The sequence below is a fragment of the Opisthocomus hoazin genome, chromosome 7, assembly GCF_030867145.1.
Source record: "Opisthocomus hoazin isolate bOpiHoa1 chromosome 7, bOpiHoa1.hap1, whole genome shotgun sequence".
Classification (NCBI taxonomy): domain Eukaryota; kingdom Metazoa; phylum Chordata; class Aves; order Opisthocomiformes; family Opisthocomidae; genus Opisthocomus; species Opisthocomus hoazin.
The window spans coordinates 51089971-51113263 of NC_134420.1; the positions used below are offsets into that span (position 1 = coordinate 51089971).

The 23293-nt window shown below is 42.5% G+C and overlaps 1 protein-coding gene across 4 annotated transcripts in view; it reads right to left on the bottom strand.

Annotated features, from left to right (window-relative positions):
* The window catches only part of CEP128 (centrosomal protein 128), a 132356-nt gene extending 120051 nt beyond the window's left edge, over nucleotides 1-12305 (bottom strand). For 3 of the 4 annotated variants that reach the window (XM_075426674.1, XM_075426672.1, XM_075426675.1), the window contains exons 1-5: nucleotides 11901-11952; nucleotides 7083-7243; nucleotides 5588-5674; nucleotides 2211-2337; nucleotides 1130-1251 (exon numbers count right to left, since the gene is read on the bottom strand). In XM_075426674.1, the coding sequence (XP_075282789.1) occupies nucleotides 1130-1251; nucleotides 2211-2337; nucleotides 5588-5674; nucleotides 7083-7229 (483 nt within the window). In that variant the 5' untranslated portion in view covers nucleotides 7230-7243; nucleotides 11901-11952. Of the gene's footprint in view, nucleotides 1-1129; nucleotides 1252-2210; nucleotides 2338-5587; nucleotides 5675-7082; nucleotides 7244-11900; nucleotides 11953-12217 lie in introns of those variants that run through there. The other variant, XM_075426673.1, reaches the window with a different exon arrangement.
* Nucleotides 12306-23293: the final 10988 nt, after the last annotated feature.

Sequence of the window (23293 nt, forward strand, 5' to 3'; positions counted from 1 at the left end):
TGTTACATAATATAAACTAGGAATTTTTTATGCATTGCAGGAACTCTCACATAAAATTTTAAAGATATTTATAGAAATATTTTAGACTACTTCTGAATATTCTAAGCTTTCTGGAAGCTTAGGAGGAAAGATTTCCATATAACATTATTTCCTTCCAAGGATTATGTTCCATGCTGACACTTGGGGAGGAAGGAATAGGGGTCTAGGAATTTCTGTAGCACTGAGACTTCCTAAAAAGTCAACTCAGACAATGCATTGTAGTTAAGTTTAAAATTAATTATTTGTAAGTTGAGAGTTATTTAATAAACTCAACTTGAACACCTTACAACCAGCTGTTTTAATATTAGTCGTAACACATTTCTCCTGGACAAATCAGTCCACACAGAGGGATTGACTCAAGCAGGTCTAGCCACTCTGTCTGACAGAGCAAAAAGAGGTACTGAAATCTCCTCTCTGCGCATCAGATACAGAAAACCTATAATCTTATCCAGATATAGAAAACCTATAATCTTATCCATTAAAGGAATTAATTCATTTTTTCTGAAGAGTCTGCAAGTAGACACAAGTTGTAGGGTATGAAAATCACCAGTGTCATCCACTTCCTATCCTTCTCACATCATCTGCCTGAAGTACAGGGTCAAATTATCCTACTCACAGGTTAGACTTAGAACTAAAATGGAGAACTAGTTGGCTCAAAAATCAGCCCAGGCTACACTGAAGTAAACGGCAAAAGCACTACGATCCTGTGCCATTAACTAAAGCAGAACAATCCCCTTTATAGCCACACTGGATTTCAGCACGTAGGTGAATGTTAATTACATATTCAGAGATTATTTTTCTCTCACACGTGGCCTAAATAGTACGGAGATAGTTTTCATATACTCCTTTTCATATCACTAACATCTGCATCTTTTTTTCTATAATGATAGATTTGCATAAAACTTCATGACACTCACAGATACAAGAGCTGACCGCCTAGTGAAGAATGGCACATAACATTAAAAGCACACTTCACAGTCTAAACATTCTTAGCTGAATCATCAGCATAACTTCATTTGATGTAAAAGCAAAGAGCCTGGTGATCACACATTGCCTATTTGGGGAAGCAATTCCCATTAGTGCTCTGTACCTGGTCCAAATTATCTGCGTCATTGACAAATCGAACACTTGCAGATCTAGACCTTCGATGTTTATTGCCCTGCGAGTCTCCATAATCCCTGAGAGGAGAAGTAGGCAGGAAGTGGCGGTTCCCTTTGAGATAAGAGATAAAAAAATAAGAAGGAAGATAAAATTTTGTATGGGAAATTTTTCCTTTTGCTTCACGAAACCCACGTGTTTCATCTTGTCAGTATCCTTATAGATCACAGTACAGACAAAACAACTGCTAAAGTTATATAAAACGCACAGGCATACTTCTTGTTTAGCTCTTCCCAGGATTCTTCTTCATTTTATATATTTCTGAAATACCTGTATGTGGTGGGTAAGAAAGAGACTTCCTTTGTTCCTCCAAGGAACAGATATTTTTTTCCTCAAATTTTATTTGCCCAAGCAACAGCTTTTCCTCCACACGGATCTATTATAGCTTCAAACTACAGTACTTCCCAGTTTTTACATTAGAAAAATGAAAGTTTTAGAGCTTTCTACTAAAATACATTAAATGCTACCTCTGGAAGGAATACTCCTCCCAAACACACCTTTTCCTACAATATAATGAGTTTTCAGAGAGACATACAAGGAAAAACTATTTTTCTGTAGGTTATACATTGATTCTATTTTTGCTTTTCCACTCAGCCTTACATAATTTCATCCACATATCCATAATCCGATGCATTTAAAATTTAACTTCCCTTTTTGCTGTGAAGCAAGCTTCAGAATCTGCAATATCTTTTGGATTTAGCTTTAACTTGTATGTACCTATAACTCAGGCAGTGGACAAGGAATTTTCTGTACTGAAAGAATCAATGTTTCATTTAGATCTCTCGGGATATCAGCAGAAAAGATTATGTAACAGAAAGTTATAGGAATTTACCAGATAAGCAACTGCATACCTTAATGCAGGTCGTCCAAATTTCTAAACTGAATTTCTTTGAAGTAATCAATGATGACTACTCATGACACTATTTTTACACATTTTTCTTCTTGATTTCGTCTTTCCATACAACTGCAATATGACATAATTTAAGTACGCTCAAGCACCTTAAGTATTTTACCTGACATTCCTTCTCCATTCAGGTCACTAGGGTATAAGCTTGAAAGAGAAGCACTTCTCATTCCAGAGTTTGGGGTTAATCGTTGGCTCCTTAATTGACCTATAGACTGTTCCAATGTTTCTTTTAACTGCAGAGAAATTACAATTTACTGAAATATAAACACACACTGATTAAAAAAAAATGCATGTAGAACACTATTTTTCTAAAAAGTCATTAAGAAGATCAAAACTATTTTAAGCCAAATATAGCTATGAATTAATAACAGCTTTTCTTCCATATCTCGTATGCCGCATTCCCATAACTATAGCAAAACATGATTCCAACATTGGCAGCTTCATATACTAAGTTTCTACAAAAAAATGGTGCATCACATCAGGAAAACTCCAAAGAGCAGTATGACTCCTACAATCCAAACAAGACCTATTTGCCAGCAATGCTCAATAACAGCCCTACAAAATCTCAAAAACAACTTCAAAGAAACTTCCGTTAGTTGAAATTTTTCTACCAGCCCTACCTGGAATCAGTTTGACATACAGCTATCAAATTTCACTAAGCAGCTTTACATCAAGACCTTCTTTTAGCAGTTACACTTCCAGGAAAAAGGCAGCCATTCCCAACTTAAGAATTCAGAACTAACTACATTCCTAAATAAGTTCCTCATTTTTCAAACTTGCATGTTATTTTCTAAGACCACATTTGCTAACTTTGGTTCTTAGCCACTTGCTTTTCTCAAACCTTTATTTGACAAGCCACAAAACACCAATTTCTAAAGGCTCACCTTTCCTCTCCCTAACACAAGCTTGTACACAATGGTTACATCGTTGCTTTATTCTTGCAGAATTATACACATTGTGTTGGATCTCTATCTGGGTGGCATTTTTTTCCCAAAGCATAAAACACTACTTTAAATCTTCTCTAAATCTTTCAATGGTTGTTCAAATTCTTTTTAAAGCATTACATTTTCTTTAGACGGTATTATTAAAACAACTTCATTATCACTAAGAAACTCTGAAAAAACCTTAAGGATTTTCTAATGCTTTCTCAAAAAGACAGGGGCTACTTGAGGGAAAAAGATACAACAATGCATGTAATGTAACAAAAGATCACTTTGTATTCAAAAGGATAAAACTTTAAAAATAAAATCATGAAAATGCCAGAGGATACAAGAAAGAACGGCAATAACTCAGTTTTCAAATCTAACTTGACTCTGTCAAAGACTTACCTTGCATCTTTAATAGTTCAATAAAAACTCTAAATTAAGCTACAGGTGCTCAGTTTGCATGCTTTAGCTTTACAGGACTCATTTTCATCCTCTCTACATGAAACTAGACAGCTGAATTTTTAATTATTTTTACTTTTCTAAACAAAGAACCATGACAGTGTCCAGAATTAACAACCTTATCCTACAATTTGGGGTTTTTTTTCTCTCATTTGTTTTAAGAGATAAACACCAGTGCCATCAGAAAAAAAAAAAAATTTAAAAAAAACAACCAACAGATCTCTCTTAAAGCCTAATTACTTTTAAACCTCTCCAAAGCTCACATAAAAAAAAAAAAAAAACACCACACCCCAAAACATTCTTTCCTCCCCACCCCAAAGAGCAGACCAGAACCTTTTCTCCCCTACTCTTGTCCTCCAGGGACATAACAAAATCACAGACCAACAGTGAAGTAAGCAGCAGAATATCACTGCTCTGGAACAGAGCACATATGGAGAGTACAATGTTCCCACTACTACAGAATCAACAATTGCAACACTGAAATAAAGCTCTGAGCAGCAAAACTTCCTGACTCGGTAAGTTATGTAGCAAGTTTTGTATTGATTCACCACAGACACCGGGGAACTCAAAGTGGTGTAGTGAGACCAATTTATAAATTAGAATGGAAAATATCTCCCCAACAGTCACTAATTCATAAATGCAAATATGCTATAGAATAGTCTGAACAAGGTCTTTAAGGAAAAGATCACAAAGAATTCAAGAGTCGGATATTACAATCTTCAGCATAACTGACAGCACTTCAACGCATATTCCATTTGGAGCGACATATTCCTAGATAAACAATCTCGTCTAACATGGTAGAAACACTTGACAAACTATCACTGCATTAAAAACCCCAACACATCACCATCCAAATGAGAAACTTACTGAAGTTTTTCTTAAATATTTATTGTAGAAGGAAAACAGATTCACTACTCCCTGATCCCAGGTGCTTCCTCCCACATACCACACACAGAACACCTGTTCTAGGCAAGTAGAAAGTTCTGCTTCAGAAAGGGAACAGGAACTCAGAGAAACATGCTGTCTTTACCAATAAGACTGATTTTACTCCATTATTTAAAACTTAAGCAGGAGATGGTTAGAGTCTCTAGATGTCTCCTCAACTTCAGCCATAATCAAAAGCCACCTAACATGACTAAGAAGAACGGCCGTTAAGTAAAACTAAATCTGAGTGATGTCTCACCTTGATGTTTCTAACAGAAAATCTTTCCAGAATAACAATGTTGAACTACATGTAGTATCAGCATTTGTTAAAAACAGACAACTTTAAATGGTTCCAATGTCCACCAGAAATTCCACCAATTCAATACTTTAGTGGAGCTTACAAAGACACGCACAGCATTCAAACAGAAGAAAAACTGAGAGGCATATAATACTCCCAAATACTTCCATGAGGAGCTTGTGCATACTGATTTAGAAAGGAAGCTGTCTGAAGAGAACAAGCCTTCTTTTCTACATATTTGCTTTTTCTCTCTTTCTCTCTAACTGCACATGTAAAATATTCCTACATCTCACCTGTTTCAAGGCAGGACCTGCTGCAGTTTGTTTGTAACCAAGTCATAAACCTCTCTTGCCCTACCAGCATTAATTTGTTTTACTTTCTCTGTCTAGACACTTGTTTTCAAATTTGTAGAAGCTTGATATTTACAAGAATTTCACCCCTTCTGCAATTTAGAGAAAGCTGGTCAACAGATTCCGCAGTTGTTGTAGAATGACAGGAAAAAAACTGTATCAGTATGATCACAATCTCATTCCCTGCTGTAATTCAGCTTTTATCTTATCACTTACTCATGCAAAAGAAACATGTTCCCTAATAATGTCTTGCAGCTACGCACCTTGTACTTGGTACAGCATCTTAACATAACTACTTTTCTGGTTTATAAGCATCAAATAAGTTATAAAACTACAAAACCTGTCAGAGTTTCATTATATAACATATTATTGTAGTTTGATTTAGATTGCTCAAATAAACACTAAAAGTTTCTGTTTACACCCACTTTACTCTTGACATATTCTGTCCATTACTACCAAGTTTTCAGCTATGAATGCTATTAGCAGAAAAGATTTAAGAAGTTAAGATAAACTGAAAGGTGCTTACAGTTGCTATTGCTTCGGTTTGTTCCTTGTTGTATTCTCTGTATTGTCCTAGCAAACGGTCAACATGTCTTAGATTTCTGTTGGTATCCTTAAAAAAAAATTTGGGGAAGTCAAAACAGAAACCTCCTCTAATCAAACATTACTGTTGTCTCTATTATTGTTGCTTTATAAGAGTAAATTGACAACACAAGTGTTTTTTAAAGGGTCTAAGCATTCAAAATCCTATTCACATAACAAGAATCTGAAGATGTACAGCACGGCTAAAGGGAAGGGGAAAAAAAAAAAAACACACAAAAAACAAGTCATCATTTACAGTACAACAGTAAGGCCTCAGCTTCAAACAGTAAGTTTTGTAAGTTTCAGCCACTCTACAGAAAAATCTTTTTAATCCAAAGATCTTAATGTCACCTGTCTGTAAAACAGAATTAAGTTAACTGAGAAATAACAAATTTTTGAAGATCAACACATTAGGCAAGGTCTCTGCATGAGCATTCTCTCACCAGATGAAAAGCTGGATCAGATGGCAAATCTGCTGAAAAGCAGTCCAAAAAAAGCAATTAGCTTAAAATCAGAATTCCAGAAGAGCAGCTAGAAAGTAGTTAGACAGGAACAGTGCAATATCAAAGAGTCCCTTTTAAAAAATAGTCAGATTACATTCTTATTAACTCATCTCTTTTCTAGCTTGATCCTTATTTTCCAGCTAAGAAGTTTTGAAGCTTAAATTCAGCAGTCTATATGGATTTTTCTCTTCTTGCATATTTAAAAAAAAAAAAATTGCCAGCCAAACAATACTCTAACGCAAGTGATAATACATAAGCCCACCCACTCTAGGTATTCAGAGCTGTCAGCTAGAGAAGAACGGGAATGACTTCTCAAGCAATAAATGGTGTCAAGGTAGCTAAATGTCTCCTCCCACTTGCGAAATGGATTCAGAGATCTCCTCCACTGCCTCCACCGAAGAAGTAGGAATTAGATGAACACTTTTTCCTGCTCAGGTATGGATCTCTTGTAAGTTTATAAATATTGCTTCTTACTGTGCTGTTTGACATCTAGAAAATGTTTGAATTGTAAGCTCTATCATGAGGGAATTGATTGCCTACATATTTACTTTATTAAGAATTGGGAAATTTTGCACAGTACAAGACAACAAAGATGGGGCTGGAACCTTTTGCTACAAAATTTAATGCCTCTTGTGAGAATCAGACAAAGTTTACTTGGCATTATTCAGTTTGCTCACTTCAGTATTCCCAAACACATCACTGTTTCTAACAACAGTCTGTTACAGTCTGAGACAAGGACTGTATAACAGTGTAACAAGCCACACACTTTCAGCTCAAAGGCAATATGATCAATTTCCCAAAATCTTTTTGGTTTTCACAGAAAGCAATGTTTCCTCTCCATACAGTATTTCCCGCAACTTCAGAAATGAAAACTTGACCCTATGTTACAGAAATGCAGACTCTATAAAGACTTTAAAAGCATATTTTGCAAACAACCTGTAAAGTGCTTGCTAAAGTATGGATCTTCTCTGTAACTTCTTCAGCGCCATAATTCTGAGCTCTGTTGTGGGATGCTCTCAAAGGTGGCCGCCTTCCTACTCGACCCTTAAGAAAGTTGTCTGAATCACTGGAGGAATCTGCCATCAGTATCTTGAAACCTAGGCAGAAGACCAGAAAAAGGAATTAATGTTAAATCCTGATGGTAACTGAACAGTCTCTGACTTGCACAAAATTCCCAAAGCAACTTCATAGACTCAGACTACATTTACATCACCCTTTCTGGTTCAGGTCAGCAGGATGTACCTCTGAAGCAGATCTTCCAACTGCTCCACAGTTATTATATTTGTTCACACATTAAGCAATGCCAGGATGCAAGAGGCAAAGCCCATTAGGAGAGAACTAAATCAAAAGGTGCACTCTCACTACTTCTAAGTGTTCAGTATCCAGGATAACACCATAGCTCAAAGCAAATTGTGCCCCCAAAACACACAATGGGGATACAGGGGCTTTATCAACTGTTGTTATGCTCTGCAGAACCCTTCCCCTTTGCCTAACACTATTTGCTAAGCTATATTCAGATTGGTTGGGGCCAACTAAGACAAATATCCCCAAGTAAATAACTGTCCAAAGCAAGTGTAAGAACCAGTATCTTCGCGACTCAAGTGGGAGTGGAGATATTACAAAACAAGGCAAATGCAGTGTCCTAAAAAGAAGGGAATGGAAAGAAAACTCTGGCCAAGAAGTTACAGACTAATCACCTTTAAATAGTCTATTTTAATTTTTTTCCACATATTTAAATTAAGTTTCCAGCAAAAGTTCTGTTCTCAAAAAAAAGGCAATGTATCCATTGATATTAAGTCAATTAATCTTGTAACGAGACACTAAATTTGTTAAACAAGGAAGAAGCAGTAGAGGTCACTTGTTTTTTTTAAACCTTGGACAGATACAACGTTCACAAAAGTATACTAAAGAAACAGGAACTAAAGTAAGCTTTCCTAAAATGGAAGCAAAACTGGGTGAGTATCAGAACTCATAGAGCAGTTAACAGAAATTGTGTCAGACTGGAGAGAGGTATCAAGTGAGAACCTAGAGTGAATCCACTACACATTCTCATTAAATGACCTGATAATGTAATACAATACGTTTATTAAGTTTACAGCTGACGCTATTTGTCTAACTGAAAAAATACAGCAAGGAAAACAGAAGTTGGTAAAAGAAACAGGAAAAAAAGGCTATTCAAGAGCTTTAGTATCTCAAGTCGAATACGCATCAACTATGTCACGTTCTAGAAGGAAAAAGCTAACACCATACAAGATGTAAAAACAAGGGAAATTTTGTAAATTGTAAAATATTATTTCTTTTACCCAATGTTAATTTGATATAACCCAGATTACTACGCTGATGCTGGGGCAATTCACATGACTAGAAATCAAAAATTACTTAAGGCAGCAGAAATACAGCTTGTAAAGAAAGAATGGGGATTGCTGAGTCTTACAAATAGCAAGATAGAGGAAGGAAAATAGGATCATCAATCAATCATCAGACATGGACAATCATGCTGCCACAGACAGCAATGACTCGTATAGTAAAGTCACATAGTAACTGATTAAAATTACAACCCCCAAAAGGTAGGTTAGAGAAGAATTTTTTTCTTAAACTCTTACACACTGCAGCAGTTTCCCTAAAGGTCACCGATTCACCATCATAAGATCTGTGTTAACAGCATCTGTTGGGAGAGAGTCTGAGCCTACTTTGGAAAAGAGGAAATAGACTGGCAAACTCTTGAACTTCCTTTGGTCCTGTAGTCAACACAAAAAAAGCCACAGTACAGGTGTCGTTCTTCTAGCCATTAGAGCTGAAGTTTCTCAAAGAAACCATGAATGAGATTCAATTCTTATACTATGTTTTATATAGAGGTGACCTGATGTTTTTCCAGACCCTTATATGTAATTTTTAAAAGGTTGTAAATTTGTATCTCCCAGACTTGGGTAGAAACTTTTCGAACATGAACGGAGAGTAAATCAACACACTCTGTCTGTGCCCAAGTGCATCATTATTCCTTACATTTTCTGAAGTGATGAATGCATCTCATCTTCCCTCCGCCTACCTATGAAAGCACATTTTCACTGCCAGTATCAGAATTCACTACTCCAGTGCCTCTCACTCTAGTCAGCTGAAACAAAGTCCAAATGAGGCTGAGAAAGCAAAACGCTGAGCACTGGGAAACAGGAAATACAGGATATTTTCAAAGACAGATAAAAATAAGGGAAATAAAACACTGGTAGAAACAACAACATGGAATGATATGAATTTTTACTGTAATTCAGTACAAAAAACCCCAAACAATGTACTGTCCTGCACTTTACTACACCAAGCTGTATTTCTCCCTTGATATTTACTAGAACCTTATATGGACATCAGCAAGATCTGTACTGCAGCACACAGACCACAGGTATCACCAATAAGAATGACATGAGACTGCTCTCAGACAAGTTTGGCATCACCTGTTCTAGAGTACTTTTGAATTCCTTCCGTAATTTGAATTCCACAGTGTCAGATCTCTGGGCTAAAACCTCTCCTTCTGATCTTACCAAGCACAACAAGCAGTACAATCACTCAAACCCCAACAAGCAACTGATTCAGTGATCGATTTCCTCCAAGCTTAACAAAGATTTTCAGTTTCAAATCATTTTTTGAAAATATCTTTAAGTCACCAAGTAAAGGGGAGACCCTATTAATGGCCACATGAAGAATTAAGCACAAGATCAGCCTTATTAGGAATCAGAAACTCAACCCCAAGACATTAATCCACAGGAACCTCATATTCATCTAGTCACGGACCTATGTACCAGCATATTTTGCCAGACTGTCACCATTCTTACAATCACAACACATTTAATTTTAATCATCATAGCAAGTGGTCAATATATGGCAGATACAGACCATCAACTAAGAAGTCATAGCAAATGTTGTTTCGGCAACTTAGGTTCTTCAGAACTCCATTCACAGTTTCACAGGAAGGAAATTACCTTTTCCTCCCGAACTGGGCAGGAAAGCACACGTTGGATTTACTCTGCATATAGAATACTGCAGAGAAGTATTCTCTGAGAGCCAGAAAACTAACCTCACATTATGCAATTCACATAGAGCCTTTTGACTCACAGACAAGCTAAGTGAAAGATTAGGCTTATCTCTTAATTCCACCATGTCACATTTCTTTCTAGGCGCTGAGCACCCAAAAATAACATCACTTAAGACGTTATCAGTTTCACATCAGTGAAATAGGGCTTTTTAAGGATATCTGAGTAAACAGAGAAATCACGAACAATGAGACATGTAAGAACATTCAAATGATACAATGCATTTTAATTCATTTCCACGTGAAACGGCATAAGCCAGCAGAATACCAAAGGTTAGTTGTTGCTGATGTTGTTAGCTATTACTACTGTTCCCAGCTGATAGGAACTAAATTCGTAAAAATTTCTCAAAGTCTTTTGAGAGCGGGCCTCACAACATGGCCACATATGTACCTCCAGTTAGACAAGTATGGCAACTTGTCAGAGAAGAGATAGGCACTGACAAAAATTAACGAAAAACAGCAGTTGACTTATCTGCTGAAAATATCATTCTGAAGTGTATCAACCGTAAGAGCCCCAACTACTAAAAAGCTATGACACTGAAGAAAACAAAAGGGAAGTGAAGATTTACAGCAGAAAAGACTAATGGGTTTGTTTTCAGCTGTCCAAAAATAGAATCATTAAGATACTTACTGGCCAGAGCACTGAAGAAAGGGTAGAAAACAAGGTAAACATAAAAGAAAATGCTAGGTACAGGAGGATGTTTTTTCTGAATAAAACTTTCTATTTATGGTTCAGTAGCATTCCTCTTTGTCCTCATGAGCAACCTAAGAGGAACTGTAAGTATTTTTAAGCTGAAGTTTTGTTTCACACAAAGCAACATCCTCATTTTTAAAGAATTACAGAAGCTTCATTTTAGATTAAAAAGATCACAAAGAAGTAGAAATTTATACAAATATTCTGTAGGCACATTTGCCTATAAATTTAAACCAAAAAAAGCCTGTTATCCCTTTTTCCAAACACCTAAGGTGATTTCGGCACATGATAATACAACCTACACTTGACAACAAGGATCATTTTTCTTGTACTTTTAGTCTACTCAAACAGATGATAACCTTTCTTGCACTGAGGAAGAACATCAGTACTCAATATTTTCCTCCCCTGCAGGAAACAGGGCATTTCAGTTCCATCAAGGACTCTCTTGTTAAGAGATCTGCAGGGTAAAGCAAACATGAAGGACAGCTGATGTCTCAACAGCAAGTTCTCCAGCTCAAGAGAGCAAGAGATGAACTCAGTATATGCAACCTGATTGCTTCTCAAGTGTTTTTGTTTGTTTAGCTCCATGCAGACTAACCTATCACTAGGTAATGGACAATGCTGAAGTCATGTTTGAAGCCTTATAGTGAAGGCTGAGCACGACAAAAAAAATTTGATAGCCATTGCAAAAGAGGACAACATGACACCTGAAAGGCCCTTTCCTTCGGTGCTTCTAACGGAGCCAGGAGAAGTTTTCAAAAAGCCGGGAAGGTGATCCAAGGCGGTGACACTTCACCGCCACGCTTTCAGGTACCCGTACTACATTTTACCGTCCACCTGTGACACCACACTCCCAGCACCTTTCAGCACCACGACACAGAAAACGGTTCCTTCACACCGCTCGCAAGAAGTCGGCTCAGTTAACACCCTCTGCCAACGCCTCCTCCCGCCGGGCACGCATCCAGCTTCACCGACGCCTTACCTCATCTCTGAGGGCCTCCGGGCCTACCTCCTGCCCAGGCCAGGCCCCCGAGAGCCCCGTGGGCAGCGGAACAACCCCCCAGCAGCGCCGGGCACGCCGACGGCCAGGCCTCCGCCGCGGCTCCTGCATAAACCCGCGGCCGCCACCTCCCGCCGCCGCTCCCCTCAGCGCCGCCCCTTCCCGCACGCCGCACGCCCCGCGCCCCCCGCCCTCATGGCGCAGCGGCTGCGGGAGGACGCGACGCTCCACCTCCCCGGGGCAAAGGCGACGGCGACCCCCGCCCCGGGCACGCCCCGGAGCCCCACACAACTCCCCACCTCGCCGCTATGGCAACTTGAACTAGCCGCCCTGCCACCAGCGGGCAGAGCCGCCTTCCGGGCGCCGGGCCCCCCCGCACGGCCCTGCGGGACGGGTAGTCCACGAGCCGCCGGCCCGCCGTGGGCAAGAGAGGGCGGGGGACTTCAACTCCCAGGAGACTTTGCGGCGGCGAGGCCGGGCGAGCCGGCGGCAGCGGTAACGGAAGGCCGGGCCCCGCCCCTCGGGGAAGCCGTTGGTCGCGCGGGGAACGCGGTCGTGGGCGGCGGCGGGAAGTCGGTGACGAGCGCTGGCGTTTGTCAGAGTTTTTCGAAGGTGAACCTTTCCAAATACACACCTGCGCCTACAAACGCTGCAGCTCAATAAACGCGGAGAGCAGAAACAAAAGCTGCTGCCCTGGCAACGCTCGCGAAGGGAGCGGGCGCCTCCGGGCTGACCCGGCGGGAGCAGGAGCGCGTCGGCTGCTGAGGAAGGGGAGCTCTCCGCCCCCGTCGCTCGGCCTTTTGTTGTTTCCTGAAGCCAGGCATCTCCCTTGTTCACAAATGCGTTGCCTGTTACCCGTGTGTGCAGTGAAAGCGACCAAACGCTGCAGACTGCCGCGCTGGCTGGCCTGGAGGAGGGAGAAAGGGTAAAGCGAGCCGTGAGTGATCACAGGAGACATCGCTGGGGCCTCTGAAGCTTGGGCAGAGCTCGTAGTAGTCTTGAAATTGCTGCAATATTTGGCTGCAGATCACTGGCAGGTGAGCACTCAAGCCCAAAGTAAATGCAGTGGGTTGTTTTTTTTTTACTACAGACATGTCTGTATTGCCTCTGGGATCCGCTCCAGGGAGCGACCATTGGCCTTTGAGCACAGTAATAAAGTGTGGCTGACAATCCATACTGCCTACCTTCGTTCCTGTTCCCCATAACTGTTTTATTTACTCACCCACAACTCTTTAGTGCAGCAGGCACGCCCGCGTGCCCTGTGATTACAACACACTTCAGGAGCCAGCCAGGCTGCCCACACTGGCAGCAAGCCCAGGCAACGGCTGCTGGCCCCTGCTGCTGGGTCTTTGATTTGTGGTCGTGCTTAGGAGGCATTATCCTCATCTGAGCTGAACACAGGTGAGACACAGAACAGGAATATAATGATGTAATTTACCTCCCTGTGAGCTGGAGCATTAGTGAATAATTAGTGAAGAAAGAAGTCTTCCCTGGCTTCCAATGCATGACCATTGCCCTGGCCTTTCCTCTGCAAACTGCAGCATGGTCAGGTTGTGCCAGCACATCTAAATGCAAGGTGAGAGCCAGAGCTTCTGCTCAGTCTCATCTTATGAGACTGCTTATCGTGGTCTCTGAGAGACAGGTCCTGAATCTTCCTAAGCCTCTGAGGGGTTTCCTCTTCTCCCAGTTTTGCAGCTGGCAGTGTGCTTGCTCCTCTGTAGACTCCCAGAACTCATCAATGAGCAGATTCCTTTTCCTGCTCTAGTAGCTTCTCTCAGGCCATCACAGAGAAGAGAAGGCTGAGGGGGGACCTTATTGCTCTCTACAACTACCTGAAAGGAGGTTGTAATGAGGCAGGTGTTGGTCTCTACTCCCAGGTAACTAGCAATAGGACGAGAGGCAATGGCCTCAAGTTGCATCAGGGGAGGGTTAGTTTAGATATTAGGAAAAATTTCTTTACTGCAACAGTGGTCAGGCATTGGAACAGGCTGCCCAGGGAGGTGGTTGAGTCCCCGTCCCTGGAGGTGTTCAAAAACCATGTAGATGTGGCCCTTTGGCATATGGTTTAGTAGGCATGGTGGTGTTGGGTGGATGGTTGGAACTGATGATCTTAGAGGTCTTTTCCAACCTATGATTCTATGATAAGAGAAGATTATGGGGTAAGGATTGTGTCCTGGATGTGGCTGGTGCATGTATGAGAAGTCTATTTGCATATATGCTGATTGTGGGCACATCTGGCTTGCTGTCAACACAATGTTCCAGTGGAAGCTGATGCCAATACCTGAGACAGCCAAACCGGGCACAACCACTGGTCCTAAAGACCATGCTAACCAGGCACGTATAAATTGTGAAAGTAGCTAGTCGGCAAACAGCACTTGCCGTCTATGTATGTATTAGTCTAATATTGTAACAGAAGGAAGTAGATGTTCCATGTGCTTCAGGCAGCTATTCTTTTGCGCACAGCTACATTGTCAGCTGCAGCATTACCAGAAACATTGTAACTCTTTCACATATGCCTATGAAATAAGGCTTTTGTCACTGACATAGTCTTCCCATTCTCATCAAGCTGAGGCTTCCTTGGTGCAAAAAGTGAAATACTAAAGACTGTTGCAGAAAACATGTAAGCAGGCCTGTATGCCAAACACTCCTGGACTGTGTATATCTTTGCTGAAAAAGATCCAAACCATCAAGATTCCACCACTCCTAACAGAGGAGAAAGCAGCAGGCCAATGCTGTTTTTAGACTCCATTGATGCAGTGAGCACCAGTGTAAGGTCACAAACTGCTTGAAGCTCACTTTGGTTTTTGCACAACATATTTAGTGCAAACTTCTGGTGTCCTCTGTTCCCTGCAGAATTCAAGGAATGAAAAAGGGAGCAGGTAAGTGCCATATGGTTGTTGATAGGGGCTGCTAATTTATCAGCGTGATGCACTGTCAGCTCAGTAGTGTCTGTTCCACACTAGATGGATGCATTAGGGGTTTTTTGCTGCACCTTTCTTTAGGGAGAGGGCTAAGATTTGCATGTGTTTATCACTGTGTCCAGATAGGAACATAAAAAATGCCCTGCTGGTCCATTTGGCCCAGTATACTGTATTCAACAGTGACAGCAGGAGATGCTATTCAGAGAGCACACAAACCTGGCTGCTTTCTGTGATCTAACCCTCTCTGTTGTTTCCTCCAGCCGCTACATTACTATATATAAAAATATATGTATAGGAAGCCTGAGGACACAGACCTTAAGGGTGGAAAATCCAGATGGACTACAGTATTTTTTTAATAATTTAAAAAAGTGGTATCTTTTCATGTGACACTACTTGTCATCCATGACAAGTCATTATTCTTGTGGCTTTCAGGAGATTGTTTAGATATTTCTTTCAGAAGGCTATGAAAAAGAAAAGATAAGACAACCCTAAGTAACTGGCTTAAAGATTCATCCTTTACTGGGCTCAGAAAGCTAGTTATTTTATGAACAGGTAGACACATAGGAGGGAGAAGCGCTGTAGGTTAGATCAAAGAAGCGCTATGGGCTAGGTGAATTGTCACCTAAGTCAGTGAGCTGAAAAGCCTGTTTTGATTTATGGTTGTTGTAATAAACAGTGAAGCTCCTCTATTAAACGTGCTGGTCTCCATATCAAAGCAGGTATTCACCATGCCCCAAATCAAAGAAAAGTACAAGATCTGTCTGAAGTCTGAATTATGAGGGAAGAAAAGTTTTTGCTGGATGTTATGTCTGAGTGTAGATGCTTGTGCATCTACAAGATGCAGGCAGAGCAGAATCAAATCAGACAAAGATGACTAGAAAGCTGACTTTAGATGAAGAAGCAACATGCAATATAAGCCTGAGGAAAAAAAAAACCCAAATAAACAGAACTTTTTTAGGATAAAGGCAGACAGGAACAAAAGGTCTTGTAATTGTAAATAAAGACGCTATTTTGTATCCTGTACTGCAATCTGGCAAGGGGCATCAATGGCAGTAAGAAGGGCTTCTGTAAGTAAATAAGTAGCAAAAGGAAGACTGGGGGAAATGTGGGCCCACTGCTAAATGGGAGCAGGGGCTCTGGTGACAGAGGACATGCAAAAGGTTGAAGTACTGAATGCCACCTTTGCCTCAGTCTTTGCTTGCAAGAGTGGCCTTTAGCAATTCAAGGCCTCAGAGACGAGGGGGAGAGTCTGGAGCAAGAAAACCTCAGGTGAAAGTCTGAAGAAAGGAAGACTTATCCTTGGTGGAAGAGGAACAGTTTAGAGAATACTTAAATAAACTGAAAGTACCTAAGTCCACAGGCCCAAGTACAACGCACCCATGCATGCTGAGGTTGCTGCTAACATGCTGAGGGCCACTAAGATGCTTAAGGGACCGGTGCATGTCTCCCATGAGGAAAAGCTGAGACAGCTGGGGCTGTCTAGCCTGGAGAAGAGAATGCTTGCGGGGTCTCATCAAAGTGTATAAATACCTAAAGGGTGGGTGTAAAGAAGATGGTGTCCAGTGACAGGACAATAGGCAGTGGGCACAAACTGAATAGGAACTTCTGTCTGAACATAAGGAAACACTTCTTAATTGTGAGGGTGACCAAGCACTGGCACAGGTTGCACAAAGAGGTTGTGGAGTCTCCAGCCTTGGAAACGGTCAAAAGCCATCTGGACACAGTCCTGGGCAACTGGCTGTAGGTGACCCTGCTTGATCAGCAGGTTGGGCCAGATGACCTCCAGGAGTCCCTTCCAATCTCAGTGATTCTGTGATTCTGTAATCCTTTCTGGATACAAATATACCTGCCTGAAAACAGCTTTCATAGTTTGTAACTAATTGCTGAAGTCCAAGGGATAGTTTCATCTTACTGTTCTCTCTGAGCACTCTTAGAATTTACAACCTTGGCTTTTACAAGACTTAGCATAGCAGTACCTCCTATTTAGTCTGCAGCCAACAGAGCATTTCAATTTTCACAGCTTTTTCATGGCTTTTTCATGAAATAAAGCAAAAGAATCATAGAATACCAGGTTGGAAGGGACCTCAGGGATCATCTGGGCCAACCTTTCTTGGCAAAAGCACAGTCTGACAAGATGGCTCAGCACCCTGTCCAGCTGAATCTTAAAAGTGTCCAATGTTGGGGAACCCACCACTTCCCTGGGGAGATTATTCCAATGGCTGATTATTCTCATTGTGAAAAATTTTCCTTTTGTGTCCAATTGGAATCTCCACAGGAGTAAGTTGTACCCATTACCCCTCACCTTCTCCATGGGACTCCTTGTACAAAGGGAGTCTCCATCTTTTCTCTAACCACCCTTTAAATACTGCAACATGGTGATAAGGTCTCCCCTAAGCCTTCTTGCTCAAGGCTGAACAAACAGTTCTCTCAGCTTTTCCTCATGTGGCAGGCTTCCCAGTCCTTTGATCATCCTTGTGGCCCTTCTCTGGACTCTCTTCAGCCTGTCCACATCTTTTTTGCATAGCGGGGACCAAAAAGAGAAGCACAAGAGTTGCTTAAGATCCCATAACCATGAAACTCCATAAGCACCTGTTCTTGAGGTTGAAGACAAATTGCTTATATAGATGTGAATCTTCAAGAACCTAGAATAACACTCTTTCATGTAGCTGTTCAAACACTTGGTCTGATGAGTGGTACTGTGTCAAAGTGGCGTGTCTAATGTCATTTTTTCTGACAGACAAGAAATTATTTCAGATACTGAAATAGAAACAGGTAGTAACTGGCATATCTTACCAAGCACCTAGAATGGCTAAATATGTTGATTAATCAGGTAAAAAGCCCAAGTCTTCATTCTGCTCTTTACTGAATTATTTTCCCTGTTTGAATACTTCCTCATACAGATATTACAAGATTTAACTGTTGTTATCTAGTAATCCCTTGAAGAGTTTATGTGGAACACCAATTAGAGCTAATTGCTTCTTTGTTAGAACCTGTTGTGGTTTATCTGATCTGTGTGTAAACCATATAAGCAGTTCAAAGGTACCCAAGATACGGTATAAAATCTGGCAGATGAGAATAATGTTACTTTTTTTAAAATCACCCCAAAACCAATGGAATTCTAAGACTTGCAGTGTTTGAGATGATAGGTACTAAATGAGTGACCATGGCTGTCACTAGAGGGAGTGTCTGTAACAGTGGAAAAATACACTTGTCAATTTTTGGCATGTTTAAAATAATAGGAACCTGCAGAGGTCCTTGAAAAAGCACCAGGAAAAAAAATATCTGCAATATACTGCAGATTTACAAGTTATTTTTCTTTCCTATTTGCTTATTGGGATCAGAGCATAAGCCATATTCATTGATTAAAACTTCTTCATTTCTCTGTCCTCAGGGAATACAGGAGTTTGAATGTGTGTTCTTAGGATTATGCTTATAATTGTGGATGTACACATGTGGGTGATACTTTTAATACATTAATATTTTTTAGTATATAAAAAAGGAACATTGATTAATATTCTACGTGGGATGGCACGTTGCCACTCACTCTAAACTGATAGATGCCATCACTTTTCAGAACTGATGTGGTCAGAACTAGTGATTATTGTTCTTTTTACAGCCTAAAATACTTGCAGTCTTGACTAAGCTAAGCAACTGTGTTCCATTGTTCCTTTGGTACGGGTCATCTTTCTAAACCTCCTGTTTTCCTTACTATCCTGTGAATAATCCTCAGTTTGTCTACTTCTTTCTTGACATATGAAGTATTCCAGACAACTCTATAAATGCAAAGCGGAATAATTGCACAATATTCCCATTTTTCTGCCGTTCAGGGTGTATCTTATTGCATGTGGCTACTTGTGGTTTTCTCTTCTGAATTTAAATTCTGATCTAGAGTTCACAGACCTCCCTAGCCTGCGGTTATCTGTAGTTTTGCAAGCATACTTTTCATTCCACCATCTGCCTGCTCAGGAAAATGCCGAGCAGAATGCGCAGAAGGTGTCTGGGAGAAACCGGAGCGTAGCACCACAAGGCTGGCGGCTCCCTCGGGGCCAGGCCCCAGGAGCCCCCTGGGATCCCAACCAGGACAGCTGGCAGGCCCTGGCAGCCTGTTCCGACCTGCTGGGCCATCATGTCAGCCTGGCTGTCAGGCCTGGCATGGAGGGGTCCATGGCTGGGCAGGTCAGGGCCGTGGGGAGCTGGAGACCAACCCTGATGTGGCATCGCTGGGGCAGGGGCTGATGGCCTTGGAGGCTGACATGGGGTCCTGGGCTGTGGTCAGGGTGGGACGAGGTCCTAGATAAGGCCAGGCAGGAACAGGCAGACCCATCAGTGCCTTCAGCCCTGCCAGGCAGCTCTAAGAGGAGCAGCAAGCTCGGAGCCAAGGGTGGCCACAGCACAGACAGTGACCTTGCCAACAGGACACAGTCCAGCAGCATCTTAGCAGGATTGGGTTGGTGACATTGACAGTCCCAGAAAGGCAAGAAATCACATCAGATCCAGGGTCCAGACAGGAAGGGCAAGAGACACCTGGAGACATGAGTACAATGTAGGTCCAAGGTCTATCAAGGAGACAGGACTGAAGAGAAGACTGGAGACAATGCTAGCTTCCACACAGCTCCAGAGTCTACCCAGGAAAACCAGTCAGCAAGACAGGGCTTCAGGAATCAGGCTGGGAACGGGTTCAACTTTTAAATAGCTCAGGAACAGGTTTGGGTGACCCAGCCGGAGCTGTTGCAGAGGGTGCATGGTGCTGGGGTGGGCTGGTTGGCCAGGGCAGAGCCCTGGCAGAGTGAAATAACTAAACCGTGATTGCAGACTTCTAGCCAGCAAATTCCTTAAACGTGCTACAAACTCCAATGTATACAACTTCATCTTGCTCAGAGCATAACTTTGCAGCACAAAGCCAGCGCCCGTGGAAACACCATGTGATGAGCAACAGTCCTTTTGCTCCCCAAACTCTTACTATTGATGTTCCTGTCTCAGAACCTGCAAGCCAGGTCTCAAAGCCTAGGAGGCAGCGCATCCAGACCTGGAGCTCTCCCCAGGCTGAAGTTGCATGGTCTGTCCTGTTTCCTTCAAAGCTATCAGGCCTTGAGCAAGAGGAATTCTGTGCTTCTCTCAGACAGGGTTCAAGCCCAGAAACCATGTATTAAGCAGTTCTTATTTATTTTGAAATCTGCTCAGAACGTCTACAGCTTCAGTATCAGCTTTGCCATTTCTTCACTCTGCAATCTTTTATAGTTGCCATTTTTGATCCCTTAGAAATAGCTGGGAAGATATTTATTCCTTCCATTAACTTTCTGGACCACGACTGCTGCCACAGAGCAGTTGACATGCCAAAGCTTCTAATGCCAATATGTACGTGCATGCTCTTTTTCCTACGAAATGAAAGGTATACATAATACTTAGTCCTCAGTGAAAAAGCAATGAAACAAATTACCCTTCCTCTAGCTGAAGAGTCTGAAACACAATTACTATGGAGTAGCTAATGCAAGGTAGCTTATTAGTAAAGGTAAGTAGCATAAGCATACCTTTAGTACAGCAAATGAATGAGTATGATTTGGTTTACGAAAACCCACTGAAATGACTGAAATCTTGGGACTACTTATCTGGTCACCAATAAAACTATTATTCCCCACACAAAAAATAGTACTGAAGTCAGAATAAAAGTGGGGGAGAAGTGCATTGAAAGAGAGTACACACAAGAGGTTGCAACAAATCACCCCAGCAGTACTGTCATTACCGAGGCAATACACATCCCTAGCCTCTTCCTGCTAGCCAGGCCATGTCATGAACAGCAAGTCCACACATCCTCTGTTGTGCTCCAAGTCGTATTAGGTCACCAACATCAGTTGTGAGACAACAGAAGTTGAGCTGGATGAGGATTTTAATGCTGCTGCTCAAAGTTGACAAGCTGCCTCTGGGCAGTGTCAGGAGATATTGTTTGCTGGATGAAACAACCATGGCTTATACCCACTGCCTGGAAATCGGGTGTAGAATAGACTCATGACACTTGAGAGACTTGTCCAAAAGAAGGCAGAGATTCCTTTGGTGATACACTAGTTTTGCTAGATGGCTTTGTACGCCTCTGCGTCAGACTATGTCAACCACAATATTTCTTTGTCGAAGCCAAAAGGAACTGAGATTTTCATGTCCTATTGCTAATACAGCATACAGTGTCCTCAGGACAAACTGGATGCTTTGGCAGCAAGAACAAGAAAACCAGCGGAGAATTTTGATATCCTGGGAAAACCCCGTAGGCAGCTATAGCACTGCCTGAATTTTCTAACGTAGCAGGACGGGACGGAGTAGCAGCCCAGAAGTAGGTGTGCTTCCACCCTCAGAACCTGTACTAGCTTGGGGCTTTCTTCCTCATGAAATTTGTCATTAGCCCTTGGCTGAGAAAGAACGTGATCCCACCGCTGAGAGCTGGCAAGCCTGAACGCACTGGTAGCAGCCTCCAGCAGCTTGATCTGGCTCACACTGTACTGCAGTCTCCCGTAGCACTGACCAGAGGGGTGAGCAGTTACAGAGCTCCGTGTCGGACTGGACAGCGCTGAGTCACACCTTTTCCCTTGCCTGTGCCTTGGCGGAGTGTGCAGCTGCCTTGTTCATCAGCCTTGAAGTTCAGTGATGGGCCTGCAGCTTCATTTTTGTCTGGTCAGTTTGGCATGGACACCAAAAAGTGGTGGTGGGTGGTGGCTCTTAGGGCTGGCAGGGTGAGTTACTGGTATGAGCACTGTGCCAGAAGGATGTGACTGAGTGGGGCATGGGACAGCCAGCATTGCCAAGGGAATTCCGTGCAATGGGGTGTGAAGTTGTCTAGGGCACCCTTTGGTGGGTGCTTTAGCTTGTCCCCTCACTGGGACTCCCCTCAGGATAGCCCTGTCCTAAACAGGATGAATGTATCTGATGGGGTTCCTTACTTACACAGATAGGTCTAAGCACTATCATGTGTTTGCAAGATCAAGATTTATACTGTATTTCTTTATGGGCATAGTATTATTTGCTCACCTTGAAAAGATATGTTGAGAGCATTAATTATGTTTAGGAAACACATACTAATGAACAGCCTTAAATTACTTTTAAAGAGTCATATCAAAATAATACCTGATGTGTGGTACTCAACTTCTGGATATCTCTGATCTAGCAGGAGGGGAACTATTTATCCAAGAAGACTGCAGTCTAATTTTTTTCTGTGAGTAGGTTCCTTTTTCAAGTTTTCTCCTCCCAAGGTTACATTTTTCTTGGCATTTTGTTGACATTTTTCTTGTTGTGCACCTACACATGCACAAAGCCTACACGGAGGAGAAAGCACTGGCAGTTAGTTGTAACAAAAAAATTAAAGGAGTTGAGGTGAAGTATTAAAGAACTTTCTTCACTGTGTCATTGCATTAAACATTAATATCTTTTTTCCTTTCATTACTTTTAAATATTTGACTTTAGCGAGAACATCTCTTGTTTATGAAGAAACTCAAAATTAAATGAATATTGACCAGATTTTTTCAGCTTTTAGTGTGTCTGTCAGGCTGCTTCAACGTGGGAAACTCCATGCTATGTCCATTGTAAGCCTGTGTCCCTACCGGTGACGGCAGCAGGTTGCTGACAGAATAAACAAGAAGTGACAATAATTTCACCTTCTTTCTCTCAACGTTGGATTTTTTTTTTCCTTCATTTTTTCTTTGGTGAAAGGCTTTTATCTTTTCTAATAATGTGGAAAATATTACTCTCTCCTCTTCATTTTTCTCTTTTTTTTCATGTGATTTTCAAAATCACTCTTTTGAATTTTCAGTGGATTTTTAAGTGCTTTACATATAGTGCGTATCCACTTGGCAGCTAGTCAATTTTCCCCCGCTGTCAAGCTCTCTTTTAACTTCACCGCTTTTACAGGTAAGTTGGCATTGCGCTTACGCAGCCCCCTCCCTCCTCCTGAGATGCCGGAAGAAACGTTCGGGCTAGGTGGGACGCCGCGCTGCCGTGCTGGAAGCCGGCTTGGCGGGCTCGTCCCGCTGCCGGCGGGGAGCCCGAGCCCAGCTCCCTGCCCGGAGGCTCTCGGCTCGGCCCGGTTGGGCAGGGCTGGGCGGGGAGCCCGCTCTCCCCGCACCGTCCCAGCCCCGCTGGGCAGGCGGCCCCGGCCCGATCGCCCCGCGGCTGCGCTGGGACCAGCCGGCTGCGGCGGGGGCGCGGGGAGCCGGGCTCGGCGCCGCGGGGGGCCTGCGGGGGACCAGGCTCGGGGGACCCCCGGGAGGGGTGCGGGGCGGGGGGGATGGAGCCTGCCCGAAGGAGGGGGCGCGCGGGGCTCGCCGAGACCTGCCCTGTCCCCGCGTAGGGAGGGGCCGGCGTTGCCCAGCGCAGGGGCCGCCTTCCCCCCGCAGCTTCTCCCGGCGGGGCAGCCGGGAGAACACCGGCCCCGGTGTCCGCTCGCTTCCCCGGGCAGCGGGCGGCGGGCGGCGGAAG